Genomic DNA, 20770 nt, shown 5'->3' on the forward strand with positions numbered 1-20770 from the left:
TATACCAGAGTCTCTCCCGCGTATCCAAACACAAGTAGTCAAAAAAGGATGCATAATACGACCAGTTATAATGGTGATGTGTCTCGCTTGTCCACTTCTGATTGAATCACCCTAAACGGGTGCGCGCCGTTCTTTTATGTTGTTTGTTTACATGTTATCATGAATGAACTCTCCCGTTGAGTTTGTGAATGAATTTCGGGATCAACTCACCTGTTAATCAACCAATGTGCTAAAGGAAGTGTTTTAAACTGGCATGCAAGACGGGAATACACAGGCTGCTTTTGAACATCGCAAACTGTTGGGAAAGTCCTCTGTGGCAGTGCGGCGCAAACAATTTTTTACATTTTGTACATCAACCCTGCTACGCACAGTTTCCAAGGTTCTGTCACAGTGTCTCTGCATAACAGTGCGTTTGATAGTGCACTAGCCACTGTAGAAAAGCAGAAGATGTTAGAACCCTGCAGGTAATCTACATTAGCCCATTTAATCCCACCGAACGGGGTGAAAGGGATCTAAAAGGAGATGTTGATGTATTTTACACAGAGTTGTCAATTGTAAATGACAGTGCAGACTTTTTTCACATGACTGGTGCAAATAGTCACTTGACCAGAGCTATTTATTTCCACTGTGCCCCTCTAAACATTATGTCTGTTAAAACACCATAAAAGGAAGCAAATATGTCTTGTCATAATACACTGTGAAAGACCTTTGCTCGTGTGGGAAGAAGGAAGTGGGAGCCAGATGCACATCCAAATGTACAACATTTATTTTTACACTTTCCAGTGTCTTCACAATCACACAATGCTTTTCTAGCAGCATGCACCCATGTGGCTTTCCAGCTCACTGACCTCTCAGTCGCTCTGCTTATCAGCAGCAGCTCTGAATCACACACACTGACACATAGCTTTGTTGCGACTCTCTCTCCTGACTGCAGCTCTGGTCGTGGCTTTATCCCTCGCCCGCCAACACCGCAATCATCAACAGCTGGGCGAGATCATTCGCCCCAGGTGTCCATCCCGGCCTCGCTCCGCACAGTCATCGCTCAGACCCGCCCGCCACATACACATAAAACTATATACATATATACAGTATATATATATACAGCGTGTGTGTGTATATATAATTTTTTTTTTTTTTTTTTTACATATTTTGAAAAATGTGCTGTGTTCATTTTCTCTGTTATACCAACTCTGTTGGTAGGGTAGGTTGTGTGTAAATGACTGAAAAACAATAAATACATCTGAATGAAGCATATTTTGTCCACTCATGAGATATTGAGATAAATCGCTATTAAAATGCCTCTGATGCCTCAGAGACTGATCCAGTCTAAATTCAGTGCAAACACGCACACCTGTCCACTGGCACTAAGCTCAGTCTGTAATTTAACCTTACATTACCTCACGCATATGCGTAATGTCCCATAGCTCTGCTGCTATTGCCCGCTGAATGACCCTGTGCTCTGTTCATCTCTCATTAATGTTAGCATCACAACATTGGTGTGAGGCGCTTCATTTTTTGCCAGTCTGACAAACTGAGGAAAATGTTTTAAATGGTAGCATGTGTATTTGTCTATGTCAGAGGTTCTCAAACAGTAGTATTTTGGCAGCTAAACCTGTGGATATTCGGCACATTTCGAGATTATTGGCATCTTGCGATAGCCATGCGGTCTTTGTGTCAATTAAAAAAAATCTACTGACAGTCTTGTTAATAATGTACTTTTTCAGTTTTTCAGCTCATTTTCTGAATAAGTACTGTGTAAAACGTTGTGTACATCTCATTGAAGGTTTTTTAGCATTATGTTGGAAAATACACCACTATATGCCTGACTGAAACGTTTGCCATCCTGTAGTAAAACTCAAATCTCGCATATAGTGGTGTATGTCCCTTTCGTTTACAACAAGTGTGTGCTTATTGTATTGTAACTTTTCTAATGGGATTTTTGTGGCCTACACACCTATAAACTCTGTTTTTGGACTTTTTAAAAGGCACAGTGAGTTCCTTGCATCCTGGTCTATAGATATAGGGGTCGGTCATTGTAAAAACCCATACTGGCATTTTTCACTTACCGGATGCCTGCACCTCGTTGACATACTGCAGCAGCTCCTGGCCCTGGTGGATGACGTGGAAGGCGAGGTTGTTCATGGTAAGAGCTTTGTCAGCGTGGTGCTGCAGTCTCTGTTCAGCCAGCGTCAGGTCTTCTGTGTCAAAGTCATTCATCTGTTGCGAGAGCTCCTCATTCCACGAGTCCAGATCTGATATAATCTGAGATAAAAAAAGAAATTGAGGCGGTCAGACAAAAACTCACTGTCGCCTGTGTGAGAGTAACAGATGTCAATACTAATGTGTGCAAAAAACAAGATTACTCCACAAAAGAGCCAGGATAAACTGTCCTAATGGGCTCTCTTAGGTAGAGGGTATTCCATTCCGAACATAGCCAGAGCAATCACATTTAGGTGTAGCTCATCCTTGGCTTGTGAAGATTGCTGCTACTTAATTGCTGGTTAATCATATCAGACAGCAGGGAGTCTTAAACTAGGGTGGTATTTCCATCAGCACACATTTAAACACATACTGCCTCCAACACAAACCTCCTAAAGAAGTTACATATATAAAACTCACATCAATGGCGTCCCTCTCAAAGATCCTGAGCTGCAGGAAGAGCTCCAGTTTGATCTTCCTCTCCTGAAAGAGTTCTTCCATCTGAGCCTGAGCCTCATCCAGCTGCTGAAGGACGCTCTCGATGTGGTTGATGGAGCTGTTGTGAGGGGTCTTATTGCTGGAGATAGCAGAGTCTCTGCAGGAACACGAGGCAAAAGGAAAAGTTGTTACTACTATGGCAGTTCCCCAACAGGGGTTTCATGACAAAACTGTAGAAGGGTTCATGAGATGGTAATTAAATGTCATTAAAAATGCCAATAATAATAATAATAATAAATCAAAACTGGACACTTACATGATTAAACAAAAATAAGCTATTTTAATTAGTTTGAAAGAGCAATCAAATAACAAGAGGAGATGTTATATTTATTAAAAGGTTCGCAGTATATAAACCTCAGTGGGAATTTCAAGTAATTATTAAGTCAGAGGTTCGGCTGCACGGAAATTAATGGGGGCTTGGGGGAAAATGCCACCGAAATTGACACACACACACACACACACACACAAAAATTACCCCGCAATGAGTTCTTGTTTTTTTTTTTTTATTATTGACATCAAATATAGTTTCAAATAAATATATCGCAATCTTCATTTGAATTTTCGCTAAACATACAGTATTTGTAGTGCGCCGTGCCATCTGTCGTGTAGATGTTGCCGAGACAGTGGCTGATCCTCGCACTATCCACCTGCACAGACGGGCACTCCGCTTCTCTCAATCCGCATCAGTTCAGTGTCCTGCTCCCACGCTAAATTCTGTGACTGCGTGCTCCTCTCATTCAAAATAAACTGTCCTAGTGAGTAACACTAACACTCCCTATGCTATACTTCCCTGTCCATCAGCCCATCTCACTTACGCTGCTGTCTACCTGTTAGAGGGCAAAAAGTGCAGGAGAGATAAATGTTTATTTATTAAGATAATCAGGTATGAAAAATCAAAGTATAATGTGACCAAAATTCTACAATTTACTTAATAATAATATTAATATGTTAACTAATCTGTATATGTTAAACAAACCTAATAATAATAATACAGAACCTTAACCACTTTTACTTTGTAAATCATATCTCTGCCTAAACTAGGGATGTGCACAAGTAATCGATTAATCGAGTACTCATTCAGCTTTAAATATTCGACTAGTAAAAACATTAGTTAAATATTGCAATTTGATTTTCCTTTGTGCCTTTGCCTGCCATGGACAACATTGAAACTGCTTCTCTCACCTAAACCTTGTGGTTAATTTTCCCAATAAGAAAATTCTGCCATTATTTAAAGTGACTGTATTGCTTCAGAAGACTTTGAAAGTATGTTTCTATGTGTGAGTGCAAAAGGTTTTTTTCTTCTTCATTTTTTAATTTAGATCTTGTTGTTTATGCATACTGCTAAATTTTTCATAAGAAAAACAGGTTCAAAAGTTGAAGGTTGAAGTTAACTTTTAAATTTCAAGTAACCGATTAATCGTTTGTGTTAGAGTACTCAACTACAAAATTACTCAAAATACACATCCCTCATTTCAAATCTGGAGAAATGCCATAATCTCCCCCTCTGTGTCACTGCATTATATTCGTTTTGTAGGCTATGTTAACTTAATATCCTAAATATTTTTAAATACGTGAATGAGGGAAGAAAAAACGGTGATCTTGGAACGTGTTTCAGTCAGAATGCACAGTATGCAGGCAATATGTAATTACACAAACGTGCCAGTTGACATTGTAACTACAATATTTCCATATGAACTGATATTGAATCGTATCAAAATTGGAATGTAATTGAATCATATTAAATTGGGAAACCAATGCCAATATACAGCCCTACAAATATTAGTTGATGTTGAATTCATTTTATTGGTAACAGCCTACAGCATCTCATTATTCAAATTGATTTAATTGAAGGATCTGACATAAAATGGATGACACAGAGTCATTTTATAAGGTTCAGGAATTAGGCTAAAATAGTGCAACAGGTGGGCGCTAAGTGCCTTAATCAGAAGCAGACAAAGAAAGTGTCCCTAACAGCATATTAACAAGCAAACTCCTGGTTCATTGCAGAGCTCAATGTGATACAACTAAATAATCAGCATAATACTGAACTCAAAACAAGCAAAAACTGGGCCCGAAAGAGAATGTGACTTCAGGATTGAAATGTAAATGTAATAAAACAAAAGTCTGCTCTAAAGAGATTAAAACTTCATAAAAAAATGTAAATGACTGTATGTGGTCCTAAAGCAGTTAATGTGAAAGGATTACAAGCCCACTGGAGAGATATGTAAAATATGCAGCATTATCCTTTTTTCATTAAAGACGGTTAATTATCAGGGACAGCTTTAGTAATAATTGTTCAAGAGGGCAAGGAAAAAGAAAGAGAGAAAGCCTCAGTTCCAAATGAGGCTGTAAGAGATGCCCTCTCAAAGGATACATGCGGGTTAACTCTGATTAAACTTTATTAAAAACAAATGGCGCAATAAAGTAAAATCACTGTTATTGGGGTAACAAAGGCCCTCGTAATTGATGCTTCAGTGCTGAAACTCTACAGAGAGTCTGTTCCCATGGTGATGTGCTTTATCATCCTTCAGAGCTCCTGTGACTGAGTGGACTTCATACAGAATAACAGAATAATTAACGCTTTCATTACTGATCAAAAGCACCAAGGTTTTACAAAGGCTTGTCAGGCACAAATCCTAAAAAATACCCACTGAGAGAGTTGGAGAGCTTGTGTAAATCAGTACGGAGCATGCACACAACGCAAGGGCTAACTGTTGTCAGATTAATGTGTTGACATGCCGAACGAAGCGGAGCTACAATCGCTTTATCTAGGTACATTAGTACGACTTCGCAAAAATAAGACTGAAAATCGGACTGAAATCGAACTTCTAAAGTCCATGTAAGTGTACTGAGTGTCTAATGTATCTATGGTGTGGGCATTCTGTGTGTTGGTGTGAGCTGGGTAGCTTTCTGTTTGCAACTGTGTGCTCTTGGGGTTCAAGTATCACCTCTGCGTAATTAACTGAATTGTTACGTAAGCAGGATTATATAAGACACTAGAGGGAGACGGAAAGAAAGAGACAATGCACATGGAGGTAGTCATCCTCAAAATCACGTTTACACAGACAGAGAGTTGGAGGAAGAGGATTACCACCACATGTGCGTGATCATTAAAATGACATTTTTGAGATTGAGTACCGTGATTCACAGGTTGCCGGTATTGCACTTACTATTATACAAATATTTAATTATTTTCCAGCAAAACTCTGCATTTTAATTGAAAGATGTTTAATGGAAAGTTCACCCAAAAAATTAAAATTCTTTTTTTTTTTTCCAAACTCTTTTCTTCTTATCTGGAACACAAAAGGAGATGTCAGTCACCATTCACTTTTGTTGCACCTCTTTCCAAACACTGAAAGTAAATGTTGAGTTTCTGAGACTAACATACAGCTGAAAATCTCCAGTCATTCTGCATTACTTTTTTTTTTTTTTTTTTTTTTTTGTAAGCCACTCAAGAAAGAAACTCATACATGTTTGGAACAAGAAGAAAGAGACTTAATGATGGCTGAATTTTCATTTTTGTGTAAACTCTCTCTTTAACACATATAACCATACATGTCAAACTCAGAAAATGTACGTTTATATAATTACTTATCGGCTTACAATCTCATTGCCATGAATATATGCAACATCTCCTGACCTCTGAAACATTAAAGGAATATTCTGGTTAGCCTAAATCGACAGCATTTGTGACAATGTTGATTACCATAAAAATACATAAAAAAATGAATAAATAAAAAAACACAAATCTGGGTGACAGTGAGGCATTTACAATGGAAGTCATTGTGGCCATCCTGTAAATGTTAAAATACTCACTGTTTCAAAAGAACAGCCACAAGAGGTAAACAATATGCACAATCAACATTATGCCATAATGCTACAGAAGGTCCATTTGAACATTGATTCTGTTACATTCTTGCTAATCATAAATACCGGTAACACTTTACAAATAAATAAATAATAAAAAAAAACACAAAAACATCTTTAAAGATCCAGACTCTGTGGGGCCATACCATCTGTTGCAGGACTCCTTGTTCAACTTCTATTCTATTCTATTTGAAAAAGAAATGTTTGGAAATCTAAAATTCATATTTCCTATTGACACACAAAGCAGAAGATAAATAGCCATATTAAGACAAATGTTTTTGTGAAAAGTTTATTGCGCCTAAGAATTTTGCACATTACTGTACACACACACACAAACATGGAGTTCCACTGTAATCAATCATTAATAAACTACAATTATTACACAGTGATCATCAGTCTTATGGGTTGGATCAAACTATTCTAAAAGCCCTGAATATCCTATTATTTGCGGTGTCGTGCAGCTCACTGTAGTGGTGCTGGTAGTCAGGGATTCAGGGTTGAGTTGATGAAAAGTGACAGAGCTGAAGATGAAAGAGGGGCTGGAAACAGAGTGGTGAGCCTACTTTCCCTCCTTCTCCTGTCCATTACTAAACTTTCTGCTTTACTGAACCTCACGTTTCTCTGCTGCAGCAGCCACCACCATTATAGCTGTATAATTTCAAGCCTTTATTGCTTAAAAACCTAATAAATTACTATTCAAACTTATAAGCTAATTATTAATTACACAAACCAAACTTTATGGCAAATCAAATTTAGATCCACATTCCACACCAAAACATCTAGAGTAAAAGTGATTTAAGAGTGCTGCTGGACAGATGAGAAAAGCACGTACCTGAGTTGTTGAATGAGATCCTCTCCCTCTTTGATGACGTTGACAGTGAACTGTAGTGTGGTCTGCTGCTGCTGCCCGAAACGCTTGATCAGGTCCTGAACGGCCTCCACCGACTCTGCGTACACATCATCTAACAACTCCTTCTGCAACTCTTCCAGCCATGTCCACAGCTACATACAAAAGTCACACATCTTAATATCATCCATCCACAATAATCTATACAAAACTTGCTTAGTAAACTTTATTAGCTAAATTAAGAATAAAAATTTGGTCATGCAGTATTTATAACTACATTGAGCAATCATGTGTTCTTCTGGCATTTCCTGTTTCTTACCTCTTTAACATGTGTGTGAAAAGCCACTGACATATCCAGCAAGACCTTGCGCTGCTCCACGCGCCTTACAAAGTCCTGGATCCGATCCTCCAGCTGATGGGCGGCCTGATAGATCTCTTCAGGGTCACATTCACCCGTCTGGGCCAACTGCTCTGCTGCTTCGAGTAGCTTATCAGCATTTGTGTAAGTATTCTGATTAAAGGTGAGGAAAAATACCGTTTACTACATTGTAGTAAAACATTTTTAGTACAATTTTTTTTTTTATTTGGGGTGGGGTAGGAGACTGAACTGTGGCATTAGGTCAAAAAATGTAATTTGTAAGGACGTCTGAACAGATCGAGACTTATGTCGATATGGGCTTTTCCCAATCAGTGGACGTTTTCATTGAGATTCCATACTTTCATTGGATAGTTCAGAAATGCCCATCCTGATTTGAAAATGCCCACAGATTGGAAAACACCCATTATTGTTCCACACAGACCTATACTTGAACAGATCCTCCATACTGCAAGACAATGAGGGTTTTCGTGCCTCACATCGCTTTTTATAGTGAGAATGACCATGTTTACATGCACTTAAGAAACTGTTTATTCCAGAGCTTTTGCATAAACGTCATGTAAACGAGAATGCTGATTTCCTTATGCATTTAAGGTATTAAGAGATAGCAATGTAACAGAACGCATCTCGAGAACGCATCTTAATGCAAACACATAAGCGGCATTCTGATGGGTGTTTGAAGAGTGCACATGTGCGTGAACAGACCGGATAACAAACATCATAGGATGGAGCCCAACACCATGTCAATACAGCAGAAAGAATTCAACATTTCTGGGAGTGCACTGGGAAAAGCACATACACTATAAACTAAACCCATTTATACACATCCATGTAAAATACTGACGTTCCCTCATGTTTGGATGTGCTTGTACATTGGGGGAATCCTGGAGTTCTATTGGAAACAAAAACAGCAACAACTCTGGAATATCTGGAAAAGAGCGAAGCAACAGAGAATAGTCTTTCTCGGATGCCATCTTTGTTATTTACACAAACGTTGTGGGGAAATTGCATCGCTGTAGAGAAAGCTGCTTACTGACCGAGCTGCATGTATATGGGTCTGAAGAGTATGACGCTTATACAGTGAATGTAAACCGGAACGCTGATTTCTCGCAATAAGCCATTTCCAGGTGTTCATGTAAACATAGTCACTGATGTGCATGTGCTCTACACTAGTTCTGTGGCTCTAAAACGATGCAGTGAGTTTAGTGCTTGTTGTGCAAAGCCCCGAAGTTCAATGAAGATAAGTGAGAAAAATGTGAGTAAAAAAAGCAAAACAATCCAACACAGTTTTGAAACAAAACAAACCAAACACCAAGAATCCTAATATTATTTTATCACAACTCAGATATCCATATAATATCGTATCACAAGGTACCTGCTGATTCATACCCCTAATACTTCTTATAATGATGCTCATACCATACGGTGAGAAATTTTTGCTCCCATGTCACATGTCTGGGATACACAGTTTTAGTCGAGGCTGTGCTTCATTTAAGTATGCCATTTCAATTCAAGAAAGCTCACTCAAATACAACCAAAGGGAAATAGGGAGGGGATACAAGCAGGAAAATTTAAGAGTGGGTGTGAGTGGCAAACCTGAGCAACTTCCTCAAAGTCTTCATGGCGTTTCTGCAGGGCTCTGGCACGATGCAGAGACTTCCCCACGCCTGTGTGCTTACTGAGGAACGCCTCACCATGGTTCTCAATCCAGTCAAGAACCTACACACACACACACACACACACACACACACACACACACACACACAGATAAAACAGATATACATTTGTGAGGCAGCGGCAGAGCTTTCCAGTCCCTCTTGAAGTGAGAATGTGCCCTATCAAACGGTTTACAGTAATGGAAGTCAAATCAAAGTACAATGACAGGAGAGTCTGAAAGGTAGAGGACAGAAAAAAAATTCTGCATATATGACCCATAAAGGTGTCGTTCACAGTCCATCTCTAACTCTCTGCCTCTTCTCACATCCCCAGCACCGGAATATTGGTTTCCATGGCAACACTTTCCCTCGGCCACAGAATTAGCCATTCTACATTCTGTTAGTTGAACAGCTCTCTGCAGAAAACCACAATCTCCGCACCAGTACACTGTCCCTGAGCCTATGTAACTATAAACACAATTTACAAAAGAAAAGAGATCCAGAGCAAAAATCTACAGCAGTGGGTTATCCTTGACTTTAAATTAAGCTTGACTATTTCAGTTTGTATGCAAACAACTGTAATCCCAAAGAACTTTAGCCATGATGTTGCGGTTGTGTTTTCTCTCCTATATTAAAGAGACAGCAGTAACAGAAATAACATGCTCAGCTCAAGCCAGTCCTGAAGTATGGCTTTGGATATAAAAAAAAGTCTGATGCTGAAATGCACAAACACTGCAGCCCTGCAAACACATCTCTGTTTTATTACATCTAGAGATTGTAAAAGCAACAGTACTTCACTATACAAGTCGATAGTAAAAGTAGAATAGCATAAACTACACCAGTCTTTCTCAATTCAGTCCCTGGATTGAGTCTGATGTATGTAAAATAATGGCCTTGCAGTGTAAATGCAGCCAAACAGTCCTGCTGCTCTTTATTATGTTAATATTAATCAAACAACAATACTGACAGGAGATTCCTGAATCATGATGCTGTTAGATACCTGAAAAAAAGTAAATATTTCTTCGTACCAGAAAACAATGTACACAATTTATCTCTTTATTTATTTTTAATTTGTTTTGTTTTTAAAAAAAATATATATATATATATTTATTAATTTTTTACAACCTTGAACCAATGTTTAAGAAATTTTTTTTTCATTTGCTAATATTTACATTAAAATAATAAAAAAAAAATAGAAAAAGTCCTGCACACTGTCATACAGGTTGAAAAACTTGATTAGATCAACGTTTTAGTTAGAGACCTTTTTTTAAATGTATATTTAATATTGATATTAAAAAAATGCATCTTTTTAAATGACATATTACTGGATAATGGCATATTAGTTTCTATTGTTATACTGAAATTGGTATAAAAAATTCAGAAACTTCAAACTGTATTAGATCAACGTTTTGGTCAGAGACCTTCAACAGGAACTTTTTATATATATATATATATATATATATATATATATATATATATATATATATATATATATATATATTTTTTTTTTTAATGTATTCCACTACAGATTACAGAATACATGCTGTAAAATGTAATTTGTAACGTATTCCGTTAGATTACTCAAGGTCAGTAAGGAATTCTAAATACTTTGGATTACTTCTTCAGCACTGGTAGATTTTTTCACTTGTTTTGACTATAAAAACTCTGCCAGTACAGTGAGACAAAATACACATGTTAAAAATACATTCTCTGAAAAACCTAAATATCTTATGCAGTGTTGTTTCTAAAACAAGATAAATCAAATTGATCTTGTTTTAAAGATTTTTAGATAATTTTTACAGGAAAACAATAAAAAAATTATTGAACGTGAATTTTCTTGATAAAAAAATATGATCGTGACTGGTAACGTACATGTAAAATGGCTAGAAATAGCATTTTAGCTTAGCGTAAAGCTGACAATTTACACAAGGTTTATTTCTATTTCTTCTGCTCCAAACTTACTTCAAACGTACTTCTCTGTCTGCTCGTATGAATGTAACACGTCATAAGAAAGTGTTTCATCGCTGTTCAAATGCACTTTGGATCGCATCATTTATATGTATAAATACATACATACATACATACATACATACATATATATATATACACACATTTACATTTTTCAATAAAGGAGTGTGTATAGTGACATAATAGTGGCAGAATATGATACTGAAATTAATAAGACTATATATTTCACAATTCTCTATATTAAAGAGAACTGTGAAATATTAAACTTTATTACCTTCATTAGGAACTTTTCTATATTTGCATATATTTATTATTTTTAATAAAATGTAACTTAAAAAAAGGAGTTCTCAATAGCATATTCGTTTCTGCAGTGATATTGAAATTGGGATATAGAATTGTACAATTTCACAGGCACTGGTATCAACGATTGATATTTTGGTATCATGACAACCATAACTACACCAGCTATTTTGGAAACACAGCTCTGTTGCCCAGCCTATACACTTATTAATGCAGACCGTTATTCTTTTCCTTTGTGTTTCTCTCCCTCCCATCCTTCCATCCCATTGTATCATCCCCATACTTTTTAAATCCTACCCCAGGGCATTATGAAATGCCACATCCTGTTGTTAGAGCCAAAGCAGTACCTCTGTCCATGTGTATCTAATGGTGTATATTCAGATGAATGAGTGTGTGTGTTTTACCTGCTGAACGTCCTGCTGGAACACACACAGCTGCAAACGTTGGTGCAGTCGGACCTTGCGGTGCTGCCAGATGTTCTCCAGCTGCCTCTGATGGTGCAGAACTTCATGGATGATATCCAGAACATGCCGTACTGCTTTGGAGTAATTGGCTGATGCTGTTAACGAATCAGCACTGCCGGGGGTCAGCGGCCTCTGAAGTTTGTCCAATAAGGCTTTTCCATCTTGGCTCACCTGTGAGACAATAAGAAGACAATGACTGTACAAGCCTATTGAACAATGAAAGTGTATTGTTCTGACTCATAATATGGCTCAGCTTTTTATAATGAATATAATTAGCTACAATTTCCATTGTAAATGTGCCTGTAATTGGCATAATGTGCCAGAATCAATTATGTGGGGATCAATTCACTTAAAGCTGTTGTCAACACACACACAAACTTGTTTTTATATAATTGTGGGGACTCTCCATAGTCTTCCATGCATTTTATGGATTTTATACAGATCTAACAATAATTTCTATCCCCTAACACTAACCCTCACAGAAACCTTTTTGTATTTTTACGTTTTCAAAAAAATATTGTTTAGTATGTTTAATAATTTCCCTCGTGGGGACCGCTGGCTGGACCCCACAAGGTAGGTGATCTCAGGTTTTTACTATCCTAATGGGGACATTTGGTCCCCACAATGCAGTATAAACATGTACACACACACACACACAAACCTACTTAGCTATCTACAAGGGAACATATCTTAGCCTATAGTTGTGTTTATGAAAAACTAATTATAACTACACCAGACTAAACTCAACTCTACCAATAAAAGTAAACCTTTTTTTATTTTTTTCCCCCGAAATAAATACAATGCCAAATGTCACCAACTATAGCTTATTATGTACTAACACACACACACACACACACACACACACACACACACACACACACACACACACACACACACACACACACACGTTTACTTGGCAAAATGGGGACATACCTTATTACATAGATGATTTCTACTACAGACTGAATGAAAAATCTTTAGCATTTTCAGTGCATGCATATATATATTATATATATATATATATATATCTGTATATATATATGAATTTATGAATTGTTTTTGCAATTTAGGACAATCCTGAGAGGCACGTTTTGTCAGATTTTAGTTCACTTCTGGGAACAAAAGTACATACATGTGCACACATAACCATACAATCAGTTACGTACCTCAGTGTAAGCAGCGGTGATGTGTTCATACAGGCCTTGGTGATGGTGGATGGCATCCTCCAGGTCCTGCAGATCAGAAGGCAGATCCACGTCCCCACACGCTTTGCACCATGAGTCCACATTATTCATGTACTGCAAAAAAGATGCAGATACATGCATTAACAATAGAATAATCTAATCTTTAAAATCCCTTGTTTGGTTAGAGCTGAAATTAGGAACAATAATATACAGTACTGAAACAGCACTGAACAACCCAAAGGTACTGAAGCTGGTTCTGATAATACAATGAATGCTTTCCAAATTCAGAAGAGTTCTGCTTGTATTATCCTATTCTGAATAAGGTGTTCATATGATGGAATTTTATTTAACGCAGTCCTCATTCGAAAAGTACTTTTCCTCCGGCAAACTTGGACATATCTGGTGATTAATTTGTCCTCAAAAGCCCCTACTGTATCAACATGGAACCTTGTGAACACGACTTTCTAGGCGGACTGATGAAAAGTTCTGTGTGCTGCTACTCATGGAAGTTCCATCAAACCAGCCAATAAGATTTGTGCTAAGTGGTTTGAGAAAGCACATTTTTTTTTACCCAATTTTGTGTGCTATGTGCATCAGAAGGACTGTGGGCGGTCAGTGGGCATGCCTTCTGAGCCTGAGACTATAAATTACTCACCTATCTGTTGTGCCAAAATTTCTGCACCACTAAAACTACCGAACAGAATTGCAAAACTATAGATTTGTTTTCAAACAGCCTACCAAATACGCCCCCGCCTCTCTTTGATCAAACAAACAGATAATCCCACGCCCAACTCACGGCCAATGTTGTTGTGTTGGGCTGGATGGAATTTTAATAGCACCACCAAAACACATGGTTTGAGAAATTTCCCTACAAATGGCTTACTTACAGTTGTCTCTGCTTATTAAACTGGGATTGGAGAAACTATTTTAACATTGAAAAAGTTACACACTTCAGCATTAAGCTTTTTTAAGCTTTAAAAAGAGTCGCTTTTAACTGCCATTATATTGAATAGATGGCTAGGGGTATTCAAGAAAAATTGTCCTTTTGTGTTCCGCATAAGGAAAAAGTCATACAGGAATAAATTTGGAATGGAATGATCATCGAAAAGTGGCCATGATCAACTATTCATTGACATAATTTCCTCTTAATAATGGCACTACATCATTTCTTAATTGAAGGTTTCAGAAGTCTCAAGACAATATAATGCATTGTTGGCAATTTCATAGTTTCCGGTATGCAAAGTCTATATTGAGCCTGACATTAAAAGAACCAGAATGAACTAAAAGTATGTACTGTAATAAGGGGAAATACAGGGCATGATAAAGGACATGCATCAAATGCTAAACTCTGAATATCAATCCTTCTTACATCTCCTCCTCCCCTGAAGAGCAGAACAGCAGAGGAGCCGAGTCTCACTCAAACAGAATCACATGCATGAGGACTGCAGAAAGCAGTCTCGACTGACAGTTGGGATGATACTCAAAGGAACAAAAATCTCTGGAAAAGAGACTGTTGTTGATATAGGCTCTCTTTGAAAAGACTGCATTATGTGAGAGGAATATTCCATGCAGTCTCACAAGCACATGCTATTGCAGTCAGACTTTTTCACTTTCATGAAGGACAAGTGAATACTGAAAATTCAAAGAAACAGATAAGTTTTGTGTTGATCTGTAAGCGTGCATTCTCTTGTCTGCCGTCTTTTTGGAATTCTATGGTTTACTGATTATGAGGGCCTTAAAGCCAAGTGAACACAATGTCTGATTATCATCAGAATCAGCAATCCATTCCTCTTACTCTCTCTCTCCATAATTAAAACCCTCACAAGGTCTTCTACGGTCTACTTGATCCCAATTCACACGTATTCACAGATCTCCCTGCTGAGCTCTGTTTAGTATTGGTTATTATTACAACAATTTGTTGCAGCATTCTCTCTCACCTGGTCACATTTTTGGTGGAAAGCAGCAGACATCTCCAGCAGGGCACTCCTCTCGTCCAGCGCGGCAGCAAATGCCTTCCACTCCTGCTCCAGCTGACCTGAGATCTGTTTGATCTGCTGGGAGGCGTAGTGGCCCGCCTCCAGCAGCCGGTTCCCCACCGACATGATGCGGTTTATGTTTACATAAACATTCTGAGGAACCATGACAGAACAATATCTTCTGTTAGATTGACAGTTTGGGATTTTAACACCTAGAGCTTTTTTTTAACAAATCATTTCACACTAATTTTTAACATACTGTTAATTGATCCTATACATTTAATTATACGGTACCATGACATTGTTGAATTCTATAAGTGTTGATAGCTGTTTAAGGAATATTCCGGGTTCAATCCAAGTTAAGATCAATCGACAGCATTTGTGGCATAATATTGATTATCACAAAAAATTATTTTGACTTGCCCCTCCTTTTCTCAAAAAAAAAAAAAAAAAAAAAAGCACAAATCTGGGTTATAGTGAGGCACTTACAATGGACGTGAAAGGGGGCCAATCCGTAAACGTTAAAATACTCACTATTTCAAAAGTATAGCCACAAGACTTAAAAAAATAAATGTGTTAACATAATTTTCGTGTGATAAAAATCACTAACTAATCTTTTCTGTGTACAGTTATGGCCAAATTTGCAACTTTGTTGCCATGATGTAATGTCAACAAACCCTAAAATGACTGAAAAACTGATGATTTAAACTACTTTACAGCTCCAATACTACATGAGTTTTAACAGAAGAATTAATGTAAGTGCTTTTATAAAATTATAAGCTTCACATTTCCACCTTTAAACCCTCCAAAAATTGGCCCCATTCACTTCCATTGTAAGTGTCTCACTGCAACTTCGATCCGAAAAGGAGGGACTAGTCGAAATTATTTTTTGTGGTAATCCACATAATGCCACATTATGGGCTGTTTTAAGCAAGATCCGTAATTGGAGAACATAGTTGGGCACTTAGAACATGCCTAATAACATAAAGTAGACATACAGACATGTGGTAACCCTGGTTTAAGCAGAATAAGTGACTGCCGACTGTTGATTTATTGAAAATGAAGGCATTACCACCTCAGGTGCATATTAATTTTCAATAATTTTACAACCTATCGTCAACTATTTCTTATGTAAATAACGTTAAATATTTCAGTCCCAATCATCCCTTTAAATGAACAGCTCTTCGACATGTCAATGTGAGGTATGACTTACAGTGTCTGTTTCCAAGATTCATACTGCTTCTGAATTGATGCTTTACTGGGATTGTCTGCATAATATACTGCTATTGGAAGACTTTTGTCTGTTATTAATGCAAGATGAAGTTCAGCAGCATGCAAGTCAAATAACTTACTTTCTGATCAATAAATCAGAGCTCCAAGTCAGAGCAGGAACAACTAAAAGTTCTCATTGAAAATGCATGATTTGTTTTGAGTGTCTGCTTCATTTCCTCTGACAGCTTGAAGAAAGGCTCTTCATTAGCAAAAATATGACACAAGGGATCTTTAAAGCTTAACTTTAAAGCTAATTAGGACGAAAATCAGTGAGTAACTATTAGCTACATGGCTCTTGAATATATCCTATAACAGCTCATAATATGCAGATAAAAAGTAAATTAACATGTACATTACCCCACGTAATCAAAATCAGAGTTTTGTGTATTTTAGTCCATGTGTGTTAATTTTGAGGCCATCTACATATGCTAGTGTACTCCTGACGTTGACAAAATTAGCATAAATACGCACTTACAATCTACAGTTTTCTCTTGAAAAAACTGAAAAAATTTCCCTCTACTTGCAACCGACCAAGAAGTAGCAAATCATGGTTTAAGTCTTTGATGTAACTAAAACCTATTGATTATTTAAAAGAAAAACAGACAATCCCTTTGATATGTCCCTCCAAAACTTACTGTTTCAATGGGAAATACGACACAGGCAAGAAAATTGTGCACATCAAGCCATTTCATGGGGTCTTTAAACTTTTACATGTACAACTGAACGCTTACCACAGCTCAATACGCCTACATCCCCTTTCTGCATCTTTAAACAGGAAGTGATCAATATTTCTTCCTACAGTAATGGAGCTTTTAAAAATATGTCCCCTATCCAGACCCACAGCTGGTGGGCAGCCACCCAAACAGGAAGCACAGGTGGATCACGTCTAAACTGATTATTTGATAAGTCACCATTACTGAATACAGAATCACCTGTTACATAATGATATGCATTTCACAGCCTTTAAACAGCTAAAGCATCTAAAATACAAGAAAAACACAAGTCAGTGAGAATATCAGGGTGTACTTTCAAGAAGTATTATGTGATTCAGGATGCAAGTACTGGCGCAGTGACCACTTTCAAATACTATATCCAATACTGACTTTTTGTGATCTGATAGGGGAAGCTCAAAACCACCACAGACAGACTAAGTACCCAAAAAATCAATCCATTAAAATGCCCTTGGACAACATCAGTATCATGTACAATCTGTCTCATGTAATAAACTTTAGTAATGGGATTATATTTACATTTGGATGTTTACACAAACTAAATACAATTATAAGACTACTGTTTCAGTTGAGCACATGGTATCAGTGTTTGTTTGGTTAATAAAGCCCCAGTCACACTACACTTCGCTCCATTCACTCCTATTTAAACATATCCGCTTTTATACATTTTATACAAAAAAAATACATTTTGCATTGTACTATTATTAGCTTTAACTACTACAGTTTTTGTATTGTGACAACAACGCTACTCGAGATTATGTAATTCTATTTGACAAGTGTCTGATCTTCTCACCATGCAGTTCATGGCAAAGTGGTTGTGCTGGGTCTGCAGCTCCATGGCGTGGGGGTGGTTGTTGCCGATCTCAGTGTAGCCTGCCAGAAACAGCCCTTTGTTGTGCATGATCCAGTCAAACATCTGCAGAGATACAGCAACCACACACATCAGGCACACATTTGGCTGGAGGCTGGTGTGCGTGTGCGTGCATGACCATGTAATATAAGAAATCCCGCTGGGTGCATGTTGCAGCACGTGCATCATTGTGTTCATACAGCTGATATGGATATAAATAGAAATCATAAAAATGACCCGTTTCTCAGGAGCAAAAAATAGCTACTGGTTTCCTAGTAACATGCAAATCTTCCACCCACTATGAGAAGCATTGAGATGAATAAGATCTTCTGTAAATATTTGCACTATTTAGGAAAGATTCAACATGTAGGGTTTACTGCAATTTAATGCAGCGATCTTTTCACATTACACAACACCATCCATTCACTATGCCGTTTTTATAGCGTTAAACACCACACACCACACTTATCTGTATCTCTGAATTTTGTCCTGCGTACAATTTTTTTAATAAAAATAATATTTATAATTCATTTAAAATTCCAATTGTGAAATTTTGTGGACTGACCAAGAACACTTTGAGAAAAAATCTCATGTGATGCATCTGTGATTTTTTTTTCTCTCCCACCCCTACAAAACGATCCGTGTTCACTTTATATTACTTCTGTGCAAATCAAAATATATTTAGTAGTCTCATGTTACTCTACAAAACTAATGACACAGATCTACACTAGAACATAGTGTGTGGACAGAGGAATGTCCTTCCCAGTGTCGCCATGTATACAAAAAGCGCAACTAAAGTCTAGTTGACAAATACCCAATGTGACTAGTGGCAGAACTTATTGACTAGTCAGTGGAACTCCTAAATCATATACTGGTGAGAGATGATCTAGTAGTCAAGGCTGTAACTCTTTCCTGTCTCTTGTGTATGTGATAATCTCACCTTTTCAGCATCCTGTTCGAAAAGCCTGAGTTGAAAGCACTGGTCCAGCTGCAGCTTGCGAATGTGCCAGGCCTGGTGCAGGTTCTGCCTGGTGCTGTGCAGCTTTTCCAGTAGGCCTGAAATGCGGGGCACCAGACCCTGGGTGTCTGCATTGGGCTGTCCCTGCCCTTCTCTTTGCCCTGGAGGCACAGGCACAGTTCGGTTAGCGTAGTTCTCGCTGCTCTGGATCCTTTGTAGCAGTCTCTGGCCTTCACTGTCCACCTCCTCCACAGGAGCCTTTATCACCCTCTTCTTCAGGGCTGCATGCTCCTCTATCATCCGTCGAGCTCCCTCTAAGTCCTGGGGGAAATCTTTGCGTGTGACCGTTTCCTGCATCTCCTCCAAGCGGGCAAGCAAGTGCCGGGCGTTGCCTGTGAAGTCCTCAAAGGCCACGCGGATCTCGATCCATTCCTCATGGTTGTAGTCCAGGCTGCCCTCAAAGTCGGATGTCAACTGGGATGGGTCCACGACCTTGGATAAGCCCTCCAGGGACACCATGGTAGTCTGAAGGTGGGAGTGAGGGATGAATAGAGGGATAAAGGTATGGAAGGAAAGGATTTATTTAATAGGAAAAGATGGTAAAGGGGGATGGAATAATAAGGGTAGCGTGGTAAGAGAGAAAATGAAGGGGGTGAAATATGAAAATTAATCAAAATGCATAGCATCAGCCTGCACAATATGACTTTCTAAAGCCCTGAAACCTACGTGAATTGATGCTGCCATTCCAGGCTGCGTTAATGACCACCAAGGCGGGATCTCTATTTTTAACCAGGGGCATAAATCTAATTTCATACTGCTATTCAGGGACCGCCTGAGGTCCAAACTACCTAGAGACAGGCAGACTCCCAGTTCGAAGCCTGAAGGGACGATAAAGGGCAATATCACCAACCAGCAGTCAGCTTTAAACTGCCTGAAGCAGGAAGAGAGTCTCAGGTAACATGTAAATCAGTATAAAAATTTAGAAAGTTTATAAAATAATAAACCAATGCTAAGGCAAACAGGCAAAAATTGGCTCGCAAGAGATATTTGAGGTGAACAAAATGGTTAAAGGTTAATTATGTAATTTCTGTACCACCAGCATCATTAAAGGTAACTGCAAAAATAAGGAGTGTTTTCAAACAGGCTTCCCTGTCTGCCAATGGTTATGACTGGTCCCACACCAAAATCAAGCCATTAGTTCAGACAATGTTGCTGTGTGATACGTCGGGATGCTCAAACAGAATCAACCTACAAATGGCTTACTCACAGCTTACTCTGCATATTAAGCTAGGAAAGAAATATTTTAACATTGAAAAACATATACATCACCAGTGCTATTTGTTTAGTCAAGACAGACTCAGATTTTATCCACTTTTCCAGTAATTTCTTCCATCAATTTATGTCTGACAGTACATATTAAATATTGTTGATTTTTGTTTGTATTCTCTACCTGAGAGGGCTACATAATAGTAAGTTATTCTTTCTACAGATGACAGAAAAACAGGCTTACAAAAGAAAGTGAGTGGGCTTCATCAAAGCCACAAAGAAAAGGAGAGAGTGGAGGTGTGCGTCACTTTTGTGAAGTCAAGGTAAATGCACCCCACCACTATTCATTCAATCAAGTC

At 38.0% G+C, this 20770-nt stretch overlaps 1 protein-coding gene across 4 annotated transcripts in view; it reads right to left on the reverse strand.

Annotated features, from left to right (window-relative positions):
- The window catches only part of LOC127425343 (triple functional domain protein-like), a 161316-nt gene that overhangs the window by 48203 nt on the left and 92343 nt on the right, over window positions 1-20770 (reverse strand). For all 4 annotated transcript variants that reach the window (XM_051671204.1, XM_051671203.1, XM_051671202.1 and 1 more), the window contains exons 6-15: window positions 19128-19670; window positions 18131-18253; window positions 15296-15487; window positions 13341-13472; window positions 12115-12345; window positions 9384-9506; window positions 7731-7922; window positions 7397-7566; window positions 2620-2794; window positions 2067-2262 (exon numbers count right to left, since the gene is read on the reverse strand). In XM_051671204.1, coding sequence (XP_051527164.1) covers window positions 2067-2262; window positions 2620-2794; window positions 7397-7566; window positions 7731-7922; window positions 9384-9506; window positions 12115-12345; window positions 13341-13472; window positions 15296-15487; window positions 18131-18253; window positions 19128-19670 — 2077 coding nt within the window. The remainder of the gene's footprint in view (window positions 1-2066; window positions 2263-2619; window positions 2795-7396; window positions 7567-7730; window positions 7923-9383; window positions 9507-12114; window positions 12346-13340; window positions 13473-15295; window positions 15488-18130; window positions 18254-19127; window positions 19671-20770) is intronic.

Source organism: Myxocyprinus asiaticus, chromosome 34, assembly GCF_019703515.2.
Source record: "Myxocyprinus asiaticus isolate MX2 ecotype Aquarium Trade chromosome 34, UBuf_Myxa_2, whole genome shotgun sequence".
NCBI lineage: Eukaryota > Metazoa > Chordata > Actinopteri > Cypriniformes > Catostomidae > Myxocyprinus > Myxocyprinus asiaticus.